The 19,068-nt window shown below is 38.2% G+C and overlaps 2 protein-coding genes across 3 annotated transcripts in view; one reads left to right on the forward strand and one right to left on the reverse strand.

Moving 5' to 3' along the window:
* The window catches only part of LOC104266820, a 7,036-nt gene extending 2,560 nt beyond the window's left edge, over window positions 1–4,476 (reverse strand). The window contains exons 1-5 of the mRNA XM_009863949.3: window positions 4,007–4,476; window positions 3,096–3,379; window positions 1,844–2,043; window positions 814–982; window positions 143–356 (exon numbers count right to left, since the gene is read on the reverse strand). Coding sequence (XP_009862251.2) covers window positions 143–356; window positions 814–982; window positions 1,844–2,043; window positions 3,096–3,379; window positions 4,007–4,058 — 919 coding nt within the window. The 5' untranslated portion in view covers window positions 4,059–4,476. The remainder of the gene's footprint in view (window positions 1–142; window positions 357–813; window positions 983–1,843; window positions 2,044–3,095; window positions 3,380–4,006) is intronic.
* The window catches only part of LOC101242701 (sulfoquinovosidase-like), a 24,268-nt gene that overhangs the window by 3,040 nt on the left and 2,160 nt on the right, over window positions 1–19,068 (forward strand). For both annotated transcript variants that reach the window (XM_026837670.1, XM_004225436.4), the window contains exons 2-14: window positions 7,746–7,902; window positions 8,607–8,685; window positions 9,082–9,220; window positions 9,600–9,723; window positions 10,111–10,218; window positions 10,430–10,550; window positions 11,627–11,810; window positions 12,379–12,540; window positions 14,046–14,166; window positions 14,703–14,797; window positions 16,005–16,203; window positions 17,315–17,434; window positions 17,802–17,953. In XM_026837670.1, coding sequence (XP_026693471.1) covers window positions 7,812–7,902; window positions 8,607–8,685; window positions 9,082–9,220; window positions 9,600–9,723; window positions 10,111–10,218; window positions 10,430–10,550; window positions 11,627–11,810; window positions 12,379–12,540; window positions 14,046–14,166; window positions 14,703–14,797; window positions 16,005–16,203; window positions 17,315–17,434; window positions 17,802–17,953 — 1,695 coding nt within the window. In that variant the 5' untranslated portion in view covers window positions 7,746–7,811. The remainder of the gene's footprint in view (window positions 1–7,745; window positions 7,903–8,606; window positions 8,686–9,081; window positions 9,221–9,599; window positions 9,724–10,110; window positions 10,219–10,429; window positions 10,551–11,626; window positions 11,811–12,378; window positions 12,541–14,045; window positions 14,167–14,702; window positions 14,798–16,004; window positions 16,204–17,314; window positions 17,435–17,801; window positions 17,954–19,068) is intronic.

Raw genomic sequence — 19,068 nt, forward strand, 5'->3', positions numbered from 1 at the left:
CTAAATAGCGTTGGTAATTGTTCAAAACACTATCAGGAAATATGGGATTGTGTGTTTCATCGTACCCCACAGTAAATAACAGATATTATGGGCTAACCCCTAACGGTATTCCATCTTACCCCACAGTACTACATTGCCTCACCTGTCACGCTTGCTTCACTTTGTCCCACCCTGCTGTTGTCTTCCGTCCCCCCGTTATTCGCTACCAGTGGTGGGGTGTATACTGGCTTCAGTTTTTCGCTGGATCGCCTCACGAAACAATATATCTTGGCGTACAACACACAAGGTATAATAGGCATGGTGAGCAGAGTGAGACCCATGAATAAGACAGAGCTTTTCGCAAATGGCGGGTTCACCTAAAAGTTTTTCGTGATCAAATTTTTTGATTTATTTTATTAGGACCAAAAGTGTTTACGGTCAAAAATATTTTTTTATGATTTATTTGATGAACAATTTTTCGTTAAGACAAAACGGATTGCTTCGTAAACGACATTTTGTCAATTTTTCGTATTCGCACCCGACAGTTGCTTAGAAGTTGTTATATAGTAGGGTGGGGAAGATGGGACAACTTTCATTATATTTTCTCTCCCCTCTTAATAGTAAACAAAGAACATTTAAAGAATTATAAAACCGTATCATCACGACTTCCATAGACCGTTGTTAATTGTTAAAACACGATCAGGACATTTAGATATTAAGTGCTCAAGGTGTCCCATCTTACCCCAAACTTTTATAAGTATTAGGAAAACTAAGTGTTCAGGGATACTTTGTCATGCATGGATTTACGATTTGCATTTTGTACGACGAACTTACCTGCGAGCATGTTTGTACCGGTTCACACACCATGTAAAACACATCTGACGTGCTGTTTGAAGGTATCACACAAAAACAGGAGTCAACGCAGTTCCATGCGGTTGCCACGGGAAGTGCATACGTCACTATAGGGACGAGCCATGTCAGTCCTATCCCGGCTTTAATTAACCTGTGGTATAATGTAAATGTTATATTAAATGAATGAATGTAACTTGCTTTATCCTCGTGTGTTCTGAAAATGACACGTATGTAACTTATTCATCCTCGCATGGCGGGACAACGACAGTCGTTATAACATGGGTGTTCTGTTTCATACACCTCATGCCCGCTTACAGGCTACCATGTATGTAACTTTGTGGATGATTACGTTATAGAGGCCATTTTTTTATTTTTTTAAGTAAAGGTCGATAATTCGGACAAGCCATTATTGACTGGGTTGGAGCAACTGTCGTTAAGTGTCTTGCCCAATACACAAACGCCCCCAGTGGTAGCACTGCAACACGTTATATTCGGCTTTACATAAGATCGGCTTTCGACCAGGGACCACATTTGACTCATTTTATTTAATGGCGTCCCCGTTGCGAGATGGAAAACGTTTTCGCAATGAACAAATGTGAATCATCACACACAAATAAGCCGCAAAAGCCAGACTGAGGCACCGCAATGCTCCACGGGGACAAGATAAAGTGCGTGAAATAAAAATCACTTTGCCCCTCCGAATATCAAATATAGTAGAGTGGGGGAAGACGGGACACCTTTAGCACATAATATAAATATCCTAATCGTTTTTTTTAACAGTTAACAACGGTCTATGGGAGTCGTGAGGATACGGTTTAATAATTATTTGAATGTTCTTTGTTCACTACAAAATGGGACGAGAAAATGGAATGAAAAGATGTCCCATCTTACCTTACCACATTATATTTTTGGAGTGAAAAGGCATTTAAACAGTTTATCACTTTAAAAATCCGCTTTGCCCCCCGAGTATTAAATATTTTTGAGTAAAAATGAATTTAATTGTTCAGTTTACCGTTTTCTCTTTCGGTTTCCCCAAATGTCACTTTTTCTTGTACTTCTTGATATCCCACCGTCGCCAGGGGAACCTTTTGTGACGTAACAGTACCTGTCTATTGCGATGACAAGTTGACTTAACATGGATGACCACACGGTCATCGTCCAAATGCTTTTCTGTACCAACTCAGACTGGGGAGTCCGAAACGGCAGCAAAATCTATTGAAGTAAAATGCATATTACTAGCCTACCGAGAAAAACATCTTATTGAGTAACTATTTTAAAAAAGAAAAATGCTATGGTTAATACATTTCGGATTCATATAGTGGGGTGGGGGAAGATGGGACACCTTTTTATCCTATTTGCTTGTCTCATTTGGTAGTAAACAAAGAACATTTAAAGAATTATAAAACCGCATTCTCACGACTCTTATGGACCGTTGTTAATTGTTTAAAACGCGATCAGGATATTTGGATATTATGTGCTGAGGGTGTCCCATCTCTTTGATTTGTTTCGTGCTCTATGTTATTTTTAAGATAAATTCTGGACCTGATATCGCATTCCTTAGTTCTCAAGTTCTCTGCCTAATTATTTCTTTTGCGTTTTGGGGCCGTGTGTGATTATGTATGTCTTGTAGTTTACTAGTTTTGTTTTTAAACATCTATTACAGCAAGCGACGTATTACTTCCGCTGTTGCAAGCTGGATATTGACATATGTTGCAATCATGCGTGCGCAGGGAAAAGCAGTATACTCACTCATGGGCAGCAAACATGTTTACGATGAGTATGGTATGCATGGAAGTACCAGATAAACACCCACGGTGAAAAATCATGTTCTAAATAATACGGCGGCGTATCCAGTCAACGTGTTAAAATTCCAGTGAAAATTATACACCGCAAATAACTGTTTTTGGAACAAACAATAAACAATAAACAATATATACAGCCGTGTTTTCGTGTAGAATGGGCTGGGGTATGGTGGGACACGTTTTATTGTCTCCTATTGCCCCGTTTGGAATTAAACAAATAATGTTTACAGCATTAAAAATCCGGAGGCCATTTTTTAGCATCTATAAAACCCAGAGTTCCTGATCGTTTTTTAAACAATTAAAACGGTCTATGGGAGTCGTTGAAATGCGGTTTCGTAGTCATGTAAATATTCTTTTTTACCGCCAAATATAACGGTAAAATAGAATAAACATGTTCCATCTTACCCCACTTTACTATATTATGGTAAATCATCTCGAAAAGTGTAAAAAAGTCTCACTTACTTTTTGTAAACCGAATATCCATAACAGCAAGAAGCCAGCCAACATATCAGCAACGGCTAAGTTGCAAATGCAGAAAAATGTTGCTTTGTGAAGTTTTCGGCCACCCCATAATATAGCAGCTATTACAACGATATTAGTAATGCCAATCCCAGCGCCAGCAACTGTCGCAACCACCTCGAAAGAACCGGCACCAGCTTTGTCCTGCTGACACGGTGTTATGATGTAATTCGACAGGATAGAGTCTTGAATTACTGAATTGTTGGTGCCCTGGGAACTCCCGTACCCTGTAACACAGTATATGGTGAAATAACATGGTATTTTTTATTACAGTAGGGTGGGGTAGGATGGGACACCTTTAGCACATAATGTCCAAATGTCCTGGTCATTTTTAAACAATTAACAACAGTCTATGGGGGGTCGTGAAGATACGGTTTTATAATTCTTTGAAAAACAAAGTGTTGTGGGGCAAGATAGGACACCTTTAGCACATAATATCCAAATATCCTGATCGTGTTTTAAACATGCAATTAACAACAGTCTATGGGGGGTCGTGAAGATAGGGTTTTATAATTCTTTGAAAAACAAAGTGTTGTGGGGCAAGATAGGACACCTTTAGCACATAATATCCAAATATCCTGATCGTGTTTTAAACAAATAACAACGGTCTATGGGAGGATACGATTTTATAATTCTTTAAAACAAATTGTTTTATACCGAATGGGACGAGAAAATAGAATGAAAACAACATGTCCCATCTTACCCCACCCTACTATATTTAGTAACTGCGGGAAAATAAAATAAAACAGTTTCTAATCTACCTCACTCTACTAAATGTTCAAATCAATCCAAACAAGTTAGAAACGCACTGGAAAAGTTCGCGGTAAAAGATTTTAAACAAAATCGATTCTTACCGATGGCATCAGACCCTTCAGTGAAAATCCGACCTCCAAGTGCGTTGCTCATTTTCTTATATGTGGATAGCTGTGTATATACTAACGCCTATAGACCTACATATACAATGGCCTGTTACTGTACTGCTATAGCGACGTAAACAAGTAGCATCTTTACAGTGGGGTACAGGTAACGGAAACGGCCCACGTTTTAGATATAACTGTGCTATGATATAACGAGCCATGCTTCCATAGCAAGCTGTATGACAAAGCTAAGCATTCGGCGCTCATTGTAACCACTGTGGGCAACAACAGTGAGCAGGCAAGCGGAAATACGGCACAGAAGGCGCGGGCGTTTTTAAAATACCGCAACGCATGTACAAAAATAACCGAATCGGATGCAAAACATTTGATAAACAAAATACCAACCTGCATATTGCTGACCGCATTTATTTAAATATTAATAATGGGTTATCTAAATTGTCAGCAATACAAAACAATCAACCACAAAGTTACATACGTGGTAACTTGTAAGCGGGCACGAGGTGTATGAAACAGAACACCAGTGTTATAACGATTGTCGTTGCCCCGCCATGCGAGGATAAAGCAAGTTGCATTCGCTTATTCAAGCACTACCCATATTTTCGTAACATAACTCACGTTGAATTATATATTATATATATAATTTTACTGCCGCTTGTACAACTACCATGTTGAAATATATCTAGTTAAGTTTTACAAGTAAAACAACATCTAAGCAAGCCACTAATTTAAACTGTTTGCAACTGTTTGTCTACCTATTTCGACACTGGCATTATTCAAATATATTTAGCATGTAATTCCGCGGTTCGTTGTAAATACGTGGGAAACGAAAAGCCCGATAAACAATTCCCGCACACGCTGATGATGATGCCATTATAGTGGTAAACATGCCTTGCGTAATATTAATTGCAACCCACTGCCATCAAGATACGCTATGTTACTTGTAGCAAGAAATTCTTCATCAAACTTATATGGGTACAATACGTCACAATACTGCTGCGGAAGTCCCATTATTGCGTTACAATGTATCCTATGACGAAATAACTGCCTTGATGAGCTGTATGACGTAATAGGACCACTTCCACTGTCAAAGTAAATGACCCGACCGGATCAATCTGCGCAGAATATATGAGACTTGACTTTTTTTACATAATTCTCGCTGTCTATAACTCATGTGTCGAACTAGCATGTGATCACACTTGCTATCACGTGGATATGCAGTCACATTCTCAAAGCGCTAAGTTGCTAACACTTTTAGAAATTGCCGCATTTGCCAAAATCTCTTAGGATTTGATAGATCAATTGTAACGACTGCTGTTAAAACGCGACTCCACCGAACGCGCGGCGACCTGCTTTCAAATGTTCTCACGCTGCGTTCGAGGTTTGAAGCGCCACTGTCAAATCCGGTCGTGAAACTCACACAAGTTACTTTGCATCGATTTCAGTATATAGTAGGGTGGGAAAGATGGGACACCTTTTTAATCCATTTTTCCATCCCATTTGGTAGCGAACAAAGAACATTAGAAGAATTATAAAACCGTATCCTCACGACTCCCATAGACCGTTGGTAATTGCTTAAAAGACGATCAGGATATTTGGATATTATGTGCTAAAGGTGTCTCATCTTACCCCACATTACTATAGTTTTAGGCGACTAGTTTATTACGCAGGCGCAGCTAGACTATTCTCATTTCAGCCGGCGTGTCGAACTTATAAGTCACATAAGATTCAATATTTGTTCCCCGCCGGGATTAGAGACGTTCTATCCCAAAGCAAAGGGTAACTCTATCTTTCATTGCCTATGATGTGGCACTGGCTCTGTGTTGCTATGGTGACCACAGACAGGTCAAACGCGCTGTCATGGTTCATAGTGGCGACGACAGACGGCTTGTGGCGGCCGTACTAACTAGCAAAACCCTAAAATAGGATCTTAAGTTTATATTAGGCACTGACTATATAGTAGGGTGGGGTAAGATTGAACATGTTTCGAACACAATACCCAAATATCCTGATCGTGTTTTAAACAATTAACAACGGTCTATGGGAGTCGTGAGGATACGGTTTTATAATTCTTTGAATGTTCTTTATTTTCTACCAAATGGGAAAAAAATAGCATAAAAAGTTGTCCCATCTTCCTCCACCCTTCTATATGCTGTATAACTAAAGCCTGCTGCGTAAGCTATGAGATAGGAACGGCAGTAAATGGGCTGTGATGGCCAGGACAAGAGCTCATGTATCGAAGCTAAAACACGCAATAGCTTTCTCACACAGCCCTAACTTACTGTCTCTTTCATTCACGCCATAATTATGAAGTTTTCCCTTTCGCTCATTCTAACTTAACGAAGAAATAGCATTTGGACGCAAGTATTATTCAAACCGGTTTGCGTACGAAAAAGTCGTAACGTTATACACACTTGAAAATAGGGTTAATATTCTGACAATTAAGCACGTAAACTGTAAACAAATACTACTTAAAGTTAAAGCAGTGCTTGTTTACACTGTTCTAATATAGACAACAAATAAGCAGTATAAGAGAAACCAAATCAAATATAATTTGTTTGCTTTTTGCTCAAAGCAAAACAACGTCTCTTTTATTGAAACTACGACGTTTTATGCAAAAAGGGCCTTTGTTATTAAGAATGTTTTCGAAGACACAAAATAAGAAGACAATGGACGGAGTTTTGTTTCAAATATGATTGTAAGCTTTCCTGTGACCTTTTTCTAACTTGCAACGCGCGTTTGATTTAGGCAACTTATTTGTTTACTGTAATTCAGCAGCAAAAGATAATGAAAAGGGATGTTTAAAGCTTTGTACGGTTTAACGTGAAGTGACCTAAAACTGTTAAATAAACCGTTAGATAAGGTTTAGAACTTATGGTTTCTGACGAAATCCCGTTTTATAAAATACTATCACATTTTAGCGTTTCAACATTAAGAACTTCGGAGTTTAAAACAAAAATTTATTCACTAAGATAAGATTTTAGATCAATTATGAAATGATTCAAGGTTACACCAAGCTCGTACCGCCATTACAAACATATAGGTCAAGTTTAACTGAGGCGTTGAATTTCATGTACAGTAGGGTGGGGTAAGATGGGACACCTTTTGCCCATATTATCTAAATATTCTTCTCTTGTTTTTTAACAATCAAAAACGGTCCATGGGAGTCGTGAGGGTTCGGTTTTATAATTCTTTAAATGTTCTTTGTTTACTACCAAATAGGACGGGACAATAGAATAAAAAACTGTCCAATCTTCCCCCATCCTACTATATATTGATCAAGTTTAACGTACGCGGTAAAATCTCGGACATAAAGTAAAAAACGTGCTAAATACCTTGTAAGTGGTAAATATTAACCATTACACAGTAAATCCAATATTAAATAAACCATGTAGAATAAGCATACGCCGAATATTCAATGATTAATGAGAAGCCCGTTGCGCCACCGGTTGCTGCTATTAATGAATTACGTAAGACGATACACAAACTGTATAAGCAGTTTTGTGGCTACGCTATAAGCCTATCTGTTAAAACCGCTATATTTTAGTCCTAATATTAAGCGTCTGCAGATGACAGATATTCGAGACCTATTTGCGGTTAACGAGCAAATTATTTTTGATCAAAGTTTTTAAGGTTCAGAACCAAATGCAAACATAAGTTTCTTATCCTAATATTTGTTCTGTGTTGCTCGTTTCTAACCTGGTTCCATCACTGCTAGGTGCAAGGCTTATCACAGCAGAGAAGGATAACTTGCAGTATATAGACAGAACCTTATAACAGGACAATGGGCGTTGGTGGGATTTTCGCAATATTCTTGCTATTTGCAACTTTTGTCGACGCTGAATTTACCTTCACTAACTCACTGCGAACGCTCGGTAAGTCTATATAGTACTGTGGGGTAAGACGGGACACCTTTAGCACATAATATCCAAATATCCTGACCCTGTTTTAAACATTTAACAACGGTCTATGGGAGCCGTGACGATACAGTTTTATAATTCTTTGAATATTCTTTGTTTACTACTATAAATGTGACAAGAAAATAGATAGAAAACGTGTCCCATCTTACACGCCCTATACATGCAGCTTTTCCTTTGCGTGAGCTTTTCCTGGTTCTTCTTTAGTTTATACTATATACTATATTCTATGTCATATAACTATATACCAGTACAAGCTAAACACAGCAGATATTCAACTTTCGTAGTTGCTGCCACGCTCCATATACTTTTAATGTTCATATATCGTTTCTTAACCATATACTGCACTGACCAGTCTACCCTTTACTCGGAATTCAGATTTAGTTAGCATGAAAGGAAGTTAGATTAGATAACATGTCAAACACATCGAATGATGGAGAGCTTATATATCGTTTCCCATTCGAAGAGTTAGATCTTAGAAATTTTACGACTCACTGCAAAAACCTATGTTTTGTAAACAAAGCGACCGGTATGCGGCATAGAAACATTTTATACACGCATTGTTTCAGTATCTCGCATTATAGTGCGATCTAATGGTTCACACCGCTAAAGGCTATGAATGAAAACCGATGTTTCCGTTTTGTTTATGCTTTCTTGTGCAGAAATTTTCCTGGACCGCAGATTGGTTCTAAGGCACACGAGGGATCTTCCAGCAGTGGAAGTGGGCAACGGCATCGCTAAGTGAGTAATTCACTTGTGGCATGTACAGTCATACGCCTAAAGCCACACATTATGTATGTTATAACTACAATAGAAAATGCACCCTGAGTGTTATTGGTCTACGCAACACCTTAAGTCCAAAGGGTTTTTATGGTAACTTATATACATATTATAGTAGAGTGGGGAAAATAGGACATCATTTTATTCTATTTTCTCGTCCCATTTGGTAGTAAACAATGAACATTCAAAGAATTATAAAACCGTATCCTCACGACTCCCATAGACCGTTGTTAATTGTTTAAAACACGATCAGGATATTTGGATATTACGTGCTAAAGGTGTCCCATCTTCCCCCCACCCTTCTATACACTGTCACAGTAACTATAAAACAAAATACTTAACTTTAATCCTCTTCAGGTACAAAGAAAAATTCGGAGACTTCGACATAAGCGATCATATATCTGAACGAATCTCTTTAACTGACTACCGAGTGAATGACGATCTTGGCGATAACGTCTTGGAAATCACATTTGCAGATCACAGTAACAGCATTCAGGTTCGTGTAATATATTGCTTTAACTTATACTGTGCTGGTATTTGTATGTGTTGTTTATAGTGCTGGTCACTAATGGGTTGTCTAAATTGTCAGCCATACAAAACAATATCTAAAAAGTTACATACGTGGTAACTCGTAAGCGGGCACGAGGTGTATGTAACAGAACACCCGTGTTATAACGACTGTGGTTGCCCCGACATGCGAGGATAAATAAGGTACATACATAGTAACTCGTAAGCGGGCACGAGGTGTATGAAGCAGAATACCTGTGTTATAACGACTTTTGTTGCCCCGCCATGCGAGGAATAAAAACGTGTCCCACTTTCCCCACCCTGCTATATATGAAGTCTTGAAGATAACAATGGAGGTATTGCAATAGGTAACTCTACAATTCTCGTCTGCCAGTACTGGACAAAACACGATTCGAATCACCAATGTACATGGGACATTGAATCGACTGTGGTTAAAAATAACTGCCGATGCAGACGAGCATGTATATGGAGGTATACGTGTATTACTGTGTGTGTGTATGTATATATAAGTAGATTACTGTGGGGTAAGATGGTATTCACACAAATGAGTTTGTATTATACTCAAACTAATATAGGATTTAACAACCAATAGTGCTGTGGGGTAAGATGGGATAGCGTAAGCATCTAAAACCGATATTTCCTGTGTTTTTTAACAAATAATAACACTCTTTTAGAGTCGTGAAAATACGGTTATATAAAATAATAAAATATTCTTGGTTTACTACCAAATAGGGCAAGAAAAGAGAATAAAAACCCTATTATACATTAAAATAATTGTTAAAATAAAAAGATCCCATCTTACCGCACCCTATCACATGCTAGATTAAAATACATCTCCGTTTATTTTGTGTTAAGCAGGAGGGGAACAGTTCAGTCATTTCAATATGCGTGGTTACCGATATCCAATTTGGACAAGGGAGCAAGGCGTCGGTAGAAACAAGAGCACGATCATTACTAAGTTAGCGGGTAAGTTGACATTATATTTCAAGGCAGTATGTTGCGTTTCATAAAGGCATGGAAGGCATACTAATTAAAATGATAATTTGTATATGGGTAGAAATGGTTTTATAATTCTTTGAATGTTCTTTGTATACTACCAAATTGGACGAGAAAATACAATGAAAAGGTGTCCCATCTTTCCCTACCCCGCCTACTATAATGTTACCTGTTCTTGCAGATTTAATTCGCAATGCTGGAGGCGACTACCATACCACATACTGGCCGCAAGCGACTTTTGTATCAGACAAACTTTATTACGCTCACTTGGAGTATTCAGCTTACTGCGTGTTGGACTTTAGGTAGATATTATATTTATTAGCACTGAACAGAGAGGCATTTACTGGCTGCTACAGTATGGGGAAAGATGGGAAACCTTTAGCGCATAATATCCAAAAATCCTTTGAACAGTTAAAGGGGCATACCAACGAAAAATGGAAATTTGTGTATGGATAGATATGCTCAAATGTAACCTAAAGAATTTGCGGTTTTAAAATTATTTTTTTTCAAAAGCTGTTTTGTGTTTTAAAATTTGCTATCAATACACAAGTTTTGTATTTTTTTTTGTTGGTATGCCCCTTTAACAACGGTCTATGTGAGTTGTGGGGGTTCGGTTAGAAACTAAAATGGAAAAAATGTCCCACCTTCTCCATCCCTGCTGTATAACTATTTCTACAAGGCATTCACTTTCTGGCTTTTATACCTATCTTCTACACTCTACAGCTATAATTTGCGTTTTTGCAGCAATTGCTTTGTACTATATACGTATGCATTTGCATGTAATTGAAAATGAATGACAGCAGTTCAATGTCATTTCCGTTTTCCGAGATAAAAATCTGCGCAAACGCCTGTGTTTATGTTGATGTATCCGCGATATACATTTGCCGACCAATACAGCCATATAAAATATAATGTGTATTACCGCATAGGAAATTTCCTTTGAGCCGGGACGTGCGTCACAATATTTGCGGTCGGGACGCTTTCCGCTTCGCCTTTAATACTGTGGGTAAGATGGGACACTGTTAGCACCAAAACCCATATTTCCTGATCGTGTTTTAACAAAAAACAGTAACGGTAATTTAGAGTCGTGGTGATACGGTTATAATTCTGTAAATGTTTTTCTTAGAAAAGAGATTGAAAGCACTTACCCTTTTACCCCACCCTACTTTTGAGGATTATGGAAGTCGTGAGGATATAGTTTTATAATTCTTTGAATGTTCTTTGTTCAATACCAAATGGAACGAGAAAACCGAATGAAAATTTTTACCATCTTACCCCACCCTACTATAATAATCTATTACCTAAGATTGTACTTTATAGGTATATTTATTTTAGGTGAGCATATCGTGTAACTAATACAACAATTAATACCACTCAGTGCTTCTGGATATCATGAGTTAGAACTTTGGGAAAATGTCTCCCAAATGGTCATACACATGGGCACTGCATCTACATGGGAGGATTTAGTTGGGAAACTTACGTCATTCTTTGGTCGACAACCTGCTCCACCGAAGTGGTTGAACAACGGGGCGGTGATTGGACTTCAAGGGGGATCAGACCGGGTAAAAATAAACCGTATTTATACGCCTTAGAATATTTTTGATCAGTACAATCATATCTCTTTATTGTGATTGTAAGCGGGCACGAGGTGTATGATAATTAAATCCGCGTTGTAACTACTGTCGTTTCCCCGCCATGCCAGCAGGATAAATAAGTTACATACGTGGTAACTTGTAAGCGGGCACAAGGTGCATGAAACAGAACACCCGTGTTATAACGACTGTCGTTGCCCCGCCATGCGAAGATTAATAAGTTACATACGTGGTAACTCGTAAGCGGGCACAAGGTGTATGAAACAGAACACCTGTGTTATGGCCATGCGAGGATAAATAAGTGACATACGTGGTAACTCGTAAGCGGGCACGAGGTGTAGGAAACAGAACACTCGTGTTATAACGACTGGCGTTGCCCCGCCATGCGAGGATAAACAAGTTACATATGTGGTAACTTGTAAACAGGCACGAGGTGTATAAACAGAACACCCGTGCTATAACAACTGTAGTTCCCAGTTATACGAGGATAAATAAGTTACATTCATTCAACCCTACTACAACAATTACTTTCTAACAGGTTATTTCAATACACAACTCGTTAAGGAAACAAGGCGTTGACATCAGCGCTGTTTGGATCCAGGACTGGTCGGGAAAATTAATGACGTCATTAGGGAAACGCGTTTACTGGAACTGGAGATGGAATCCTGAGTTTTATCCGGATCTTAAACGTCATATTAAGGTAGGGTTGATGTAGGTAAATATATTATCGATAGTAAAATGCTCGATTATTATTAATTGGTTGATGTTGTACTGTGGGGTATGAATGAATGTAACTTACTTTATCCTCGCGTGGCAGGAAAACGACTGTCGTTATTACACGGGTTAAACACCTCGTGCCAGCTTACGAGTTACCGTGTATTTTACTTTGTGGGTAATTATTTTTTTTAGATTTTTTTTCTGTATGGCTGATAATTTAGACAACCCATTAGTGACCACTAGGTTGGAGCAATTGCCGTTAAGTGCCCAAGAACACATACACCCACAATGGTAGCAGCGTCGAGCCTTGAACCCAAAAATATAAGACGGAACATCTTTAGCACATAATATCCCGTATTTTATGTTTGGGTTTTCGGGATTGGAAACGTTTTCTACAGTCGTAAGGATACGGTTATATAACTATACATTTTGTTTATAATCAAATTATGCGAAAAATTAGAATGAAAACATGGTTTTAATTCGACAAACTTTTAGACCCACTCGAGCGTGAAATATGGGATTTTTGTGATAACGGTATTCCATCGTATCTCGCAGTACTATGTGTTAAAAACCTTAATGTTCTTCTACAATGGGTTTTAATGCTGTAGCAACGTAAACGTAAAGTCGCAAATAGAAAGCATCACATATACGGTACAAGACGTTTGCGTTTATTCTGTACAATAAATGTGTCATATGAGGGTGGGTGGGGCAAGATGGGACACATTTAGCACATAATATCCAAATATCTTGATCGTGTTTTAAACAAGTAACAACAGTCTATGGGAGTCGTGGGGATGCGGTTTCATAAATCTTTCACGTTCCTTTTTTGTTTACTATTAAATTTGACGAGAAAATAAAATGAAAAGGTATCCCATCTTCCCCCTCTGAACTTTATTGTAGTATTTCTTGGAAGAGTTTATTCTTGGAAAAGAATACGTCAGCAACTAACATATATTTTCCCCAAAGACATTGTATATGAAATTTAAATCATAAATATTGCTGATTTAAATTGAATTTTTGACACCAGCTTGGACACCGTCGTGTGATATCTGTCAATATATACAGATATCTTAATAATAATAATACCTATGAGAAATATAACTGGCACTTATTGGACGTTTTGGCATAAGCTTCAACCAATATACATCCAAAGCGTGCCCGCACTGATTCGTGTCAAATTTTTGACGAATATCTTTCATTTTAATTGAGATATTTGTGTGTGGTGGGAGAAGATGGGACGCATGTTTTCATTCTCTTTTCTCATTCCATTTGTTGGTAAAAAAGAAAAAGAATTTATAAAACCGTATCCTAACGACTCCCATAGACCGTTGTTAATTGTTTAAAACACGATCAGGATATTTGGATATTATTTGCTAAAAGTGACCTATCTTCCCCCACCCAACTATATTATGTGCTCAAGGTGTCCCATCTTTCCCCACCCTACTTTATCCTGTATCTGACTTACACCAATATATCTGACTTATACAGAAATTTCGTGACGAATACAACGTTCGGTTTCTTTCCTATATCAACCCTCACGTGATCAACGGTAGCGAAATGTTTCAAGAAGCTGACAACAACGGTTATTTTATCAAAAGCAAATCGACAGGTAAATGTTTTAAACGGAGTAAAAACATATAGCGATTCGTGGATAGACATACATTGTATTTATTTCAAAATCTTATCAAAAGCAAATCGACAGGTGATTAATTCGAAGTCTTTAAACATAACACCGATTTGTAATGGTTAAGTAGGAAATGTAATGAATGGATGAATGTAACTTGTTTATCCTCGCATGGCGGGGCAATGACAGTCGTTATAACACGGGTGTTCTGTTTCATACACCTCGTGCCCGCTTACGAGTTACCACGTATGTAACTTATTTATCCTCGCATGGTGGGAAACGACAGTCGTTATAACACAGGTGTTCTGTTTCATACACCTTTCGTGACCGCTTATGAGTTACCATGTATGTAACTAAAATGAATATTTTCTGACATTTTAATTTTTCAATATAAACATTTTTCAGTATAAACCTCCCCCCCCCCCTTGCCCGCTTATAAGTTACCACGTATGCGACTTGATTACCAAATATTTTCTGACATTTTATTTTAGTAAAAACGTAACACACGATATAAAATCTAGGCAAAACGCAGCTCGTAGACTTCGGCGAGATGTTTTGCGGAACAATTGATTTGACCAACCCAAATGCTTTTGAATGGTACAAGCAAGTTGTCAAGGTAATGGTTTGATTTCAACATGATTTAATACTACATTTAAGAATTGCTATAAAAGCTTGTATATAGTAGTGTGGGGTAAGATGGGACACCTTATCATTCTACTTTCTCGTCACAATTGGTAGCGAACAAAGAACATTCAAAGAATTATAAAACTGTATCCTCTAGACTTCCATAGACCGTTGTTTATTGTTTAAACACGATCAGGATATTTGGGTATTATGTGCTAAAGGTGTCCCATCTTATCCCACTCTACTATATAGCATACCAAAGGTATTCGTTTAAAGTAACTTATGTAGCGGTTGTTAGATCACTGTTTTGCAAAATCGGCTGTTAAATATATGCAATTGTTCATAATTTGGATTGTTTTAGCACTAAATTAATAAAAAAAAATGATTTTTTACCGATTATATTGTAAACTTCTTAAACACGTTTAATTTGCTTCATAAAAAACGTATCTATGTCAGTAAATGCCCACACGGTTAAGCAAACCTATATACCTATATGTAAAAATATCTGGCCAATACCAATATAGTAGGATAGGGAAAGATGGGACAACTTTAGCACATAATATCCAAAAATCCTGATCGTGTTTTAAACAAATAGCAACGGTCTATGGGAGTTGTCAGGATATGGTTTTATAATTCTTTGAATGTTCTTTGTTTAATACCAAAAGGGACAAAAAATAGAATGAAAAGGTGTCCCATCTCTCCCACCTTACTATATGTGAACTGTAAGTTTTGAAGGCAGCCATTTAACTATAGTCCCTTAGCTATAATGTTTGCCCGTTCCAATTTCGTATGACGTATATAGGCCAACCTAGAGTCGACACTAATTTGTGGATTGTATTATTTTAACTTGGCCACGAGAATTTATTTTGCATTTTCTTCACAAGGATATGTTGTAGTTTGCTGGGTGGTCGACTTTATTTATTTATTTATTTATTTATATTTAGTAGTGTGGGGGAAGATGGGGCCCGTCTATGAAATCCAAATACCCTGAACATGTTTAAAACAATGGCCTATATAGTAGTCATGAGGATACGATTTAAAAATCCTTTGAATGTGTTTTGTTTACTACAAAATGGGACGAGAAAATAGAATAAAAAGGTGTCCCATCTTCCCCCATCCTACTATATACTAACTCTGCTGGGAACTATTATAAATTGCAAACTTTGACAATAAAAGTAAATTTGTATTTTCTTTATAAGGATATGTTATCGTTCGGGTTCGCTGGATGGATGGCTGATTTTGGCGGCGAATATTTACCCGTGGATGACACGATGTACTTTGACGGCACGCATGCTGTGGAGATGCATAACTTATACTCAGAGATGTGGGCAAGGTTGAATAAGGAGGCTGTGGAGGAGGAAGGAAAGATGAATGATACGTTTGTTTTCATGCGGTCAGGTGGGTGGGATATTGAGTGAATGTAGCTTGGTTATCGTTGCATGGCGAGGCAATGACAGTCGTTATAACACGGGTGTTCTGTTTCATACACTTTTTGCCCGCTTACAAGTTACCAGTATGTAACTTATTTATCCTCACATGGCTGGTAATGACATATGTTACAACACGGGTGTTTTGTTTCATACACCTCGTGTCAGCTTACAAGTTACCACGTATGTAACTTATTTATCCTCGCATGGCGGGGCAACGACAGTCGTTATAACACGGATGTTCTGTTTCATACACCTCGTGTCAGCTTACAAGTTACCATGTATGTAACTTGTTTATCCTCGCATGGCGGGGCAACGACAATCGTTATAACACGGATGTTCTGTTTCATACACCTCGTGTCAGCTTACAAGTTACCACGTATGTAACTTATTTATCCTCACATGGCGGGGCAACGACAATCGTTATAACACGGATGTTCTGTTTCATACACCTCGTGTCAGCTTACAAGTTACCACGTATGTAACTTTATGGCTGCCAATACATAACAACTAAACCACGCAACGCTAAAAACACAATTTTGACCATTAATATTTTTAACATCAGCTTAGTGTAGTTTTTAAACCAGAAATATCAGGCAATTTCTTGTGCATAACATAACATAAGAAGCAGTGACAATTTAGAAGAAATTAAACGTCGTTTACTTTAATGGGTTAGGGTATAAGATGGGACATGTTTTCATTTTACTCTCTTTTCTTGTCCCATTTTGTAGTTAACAAAAGTATTTAAAGAATTATTAAACCTCATTCTCACGACTTTAAAAGTGCGTTGTTAATTGTTTAAAACACGATCAGGATATTCGGATATTATTTGCTAAAGGTGTCCCGTGTTTCCCCACCCTACAACAAACTATTATGGCTGCGTTGTAAAACAAACCGTCACGACTCTAAAAGAGATTGTTAATTGTTAAAACACGATTAGGAAACCTGGGATGTTATGTGGTAATGGTGTCCATCTTTTTATTAAAATATCACAAAACTAAAAACTTTAATGAAATATTTATTAAAATTATACCAAATAAGCAAAAAAAAACTTTAATAAAATATTTATTAAATTGTTCCAGGCTTTGGCAGGTCACCCGGTCATACAATGACGTCATGGGCAGGTGATCAAAACGTCGACTTTTCTTACGCTGACGGTTTGGCGTCCGTTATACCAGCAGCGCTGTCACTTGGGATGTCCGGTAAGTCTCTTTCATGGCTTTCCCTGTGCGGTTCGTTTGATCCAGAGTTCAAACTTAAATCCGGGTGGTCGGGAATGTATATTAAACTTTTCGTTCCAATTTTATGGTTTCTCGTTTTTGCTGATCCAGATATATGGTAGGATGGGAGAAGATGGGACACCTTTAGCACATAATATACAAATATCCTGATCGTGTTTTAAAAAATTAACAACGGTCTATTGGTATCGTGAGGCGGTGAGAATACGGTTTTATAATTCTTTAAATAGAATGAAAAGGTGTCCCACTTTCCCTCACCCTACTATATATAGGGTGGGGGGTATATATAGTATAGTACCATCTTACCCCTCCCTAATATATTATTCACCAGGCATGGGGATTCACCACTCTGATATCGGCGGATACGTCTCGCTTATTTGCATGGTACGCACAGAGGAACTTGTATTAAGATGGGCGGAAATGAACGTGTTTACGCCAATCATGCGAACACATGAAGGCAACAGACCATACAGGAACTGGCAAGTAAGCAGAATGAATAATGTAATTTATTTAACGGGTGTTCTGTTGATACACCTCGTGCCCGCTTACGAGCTACCACCTATGTAACTTATTTATCCTCGCATGGCGGGGCAACGACAATCGTTATAACGCAGGCGTTATGTTTCATACACCTCGTGCCCGCTTACAAGTTACCACGTATGTAACTTATTTATCCTCGCATGGCAGGGCAACGACAGTCGTTATAACACGGGAGTTCTGTTTCATACACCTCGTGCCCGCTTACAGCGAGTTACCACGTATATGTAACTTATTTATCCTCGCATGGCGGGGCAACGACAGTCGTTATAACGCATGCGTTCTGTTTCATACACCTCGTGCCCGCTTACAAGTTACCACGTATGTAACTTATTTATCCTCGCATGGCGGGGCAACGACAGTCGTTATAACGCAGGCGTTCTGTTTCATACATATCCTGCCCGCTTACAAGTTACCACTTTACTACGAATTACCGCTTATAAGTTGAGATGATCATGGGATTTTTTCGGGGAGTTTTTTATGTTTTTAATGTATGGCTGACAAAAACCCAGAAGTGTGCACTGGTTTGGAACAATTGCGCCCACAATGGGATCAGCGTCAAGCCTCGAACCCGCATACATTACTGGGCTTTAGGTAAACACGCTGACCACTGTGAAAAAGCGCTGATCGAAATGCTGCTCGTAATGACAAACACTGTACAGTAGGATGAGGAAAGATGGGACACTTTTTAACTCTATTTTCTCGTCGCATTCGGTAGTAAACAAAGAACTTTTAAAGAAATATGAAACCGTATCCTCACGACTCCCATAGACCGTTGTTAATTGTTTAAAACACGATCAGGATATCTGGATATCATGTGCTAAAGGTGTCCCTTCTTCCCACACCCTACTATATATGCAGCGTGGTATTGCTGATGTGTGCTTACTTCCGGGTTATGTTGTTTGCAATTTGAATACTGGCTACTAACTCATTAGCTGTATAGCTAAGTCACCAGAGTTCTTTCCGTTGTTTTGAACCTGAATGAATGAATGAAACTTACTTTATCCTCGCGTGGCCGGAAAACGACAGTCGTTATAACACGGGTGTGCACAAGTATGTTA

The sequence above is a fragment of the Ciona intestinalis genome, chromosome 1 (genome assembly GCF_000224145.3).
Source record: "Ciona intestinalis chromosome 1, KH, whole genome shotgun sequence".
Lineage (NCBI taxonomy): Eukaryota > Metazoa > Chordata > Ascidiacea > Phlebobranchia > Cionidae > Ciona > Ciona intestinalis.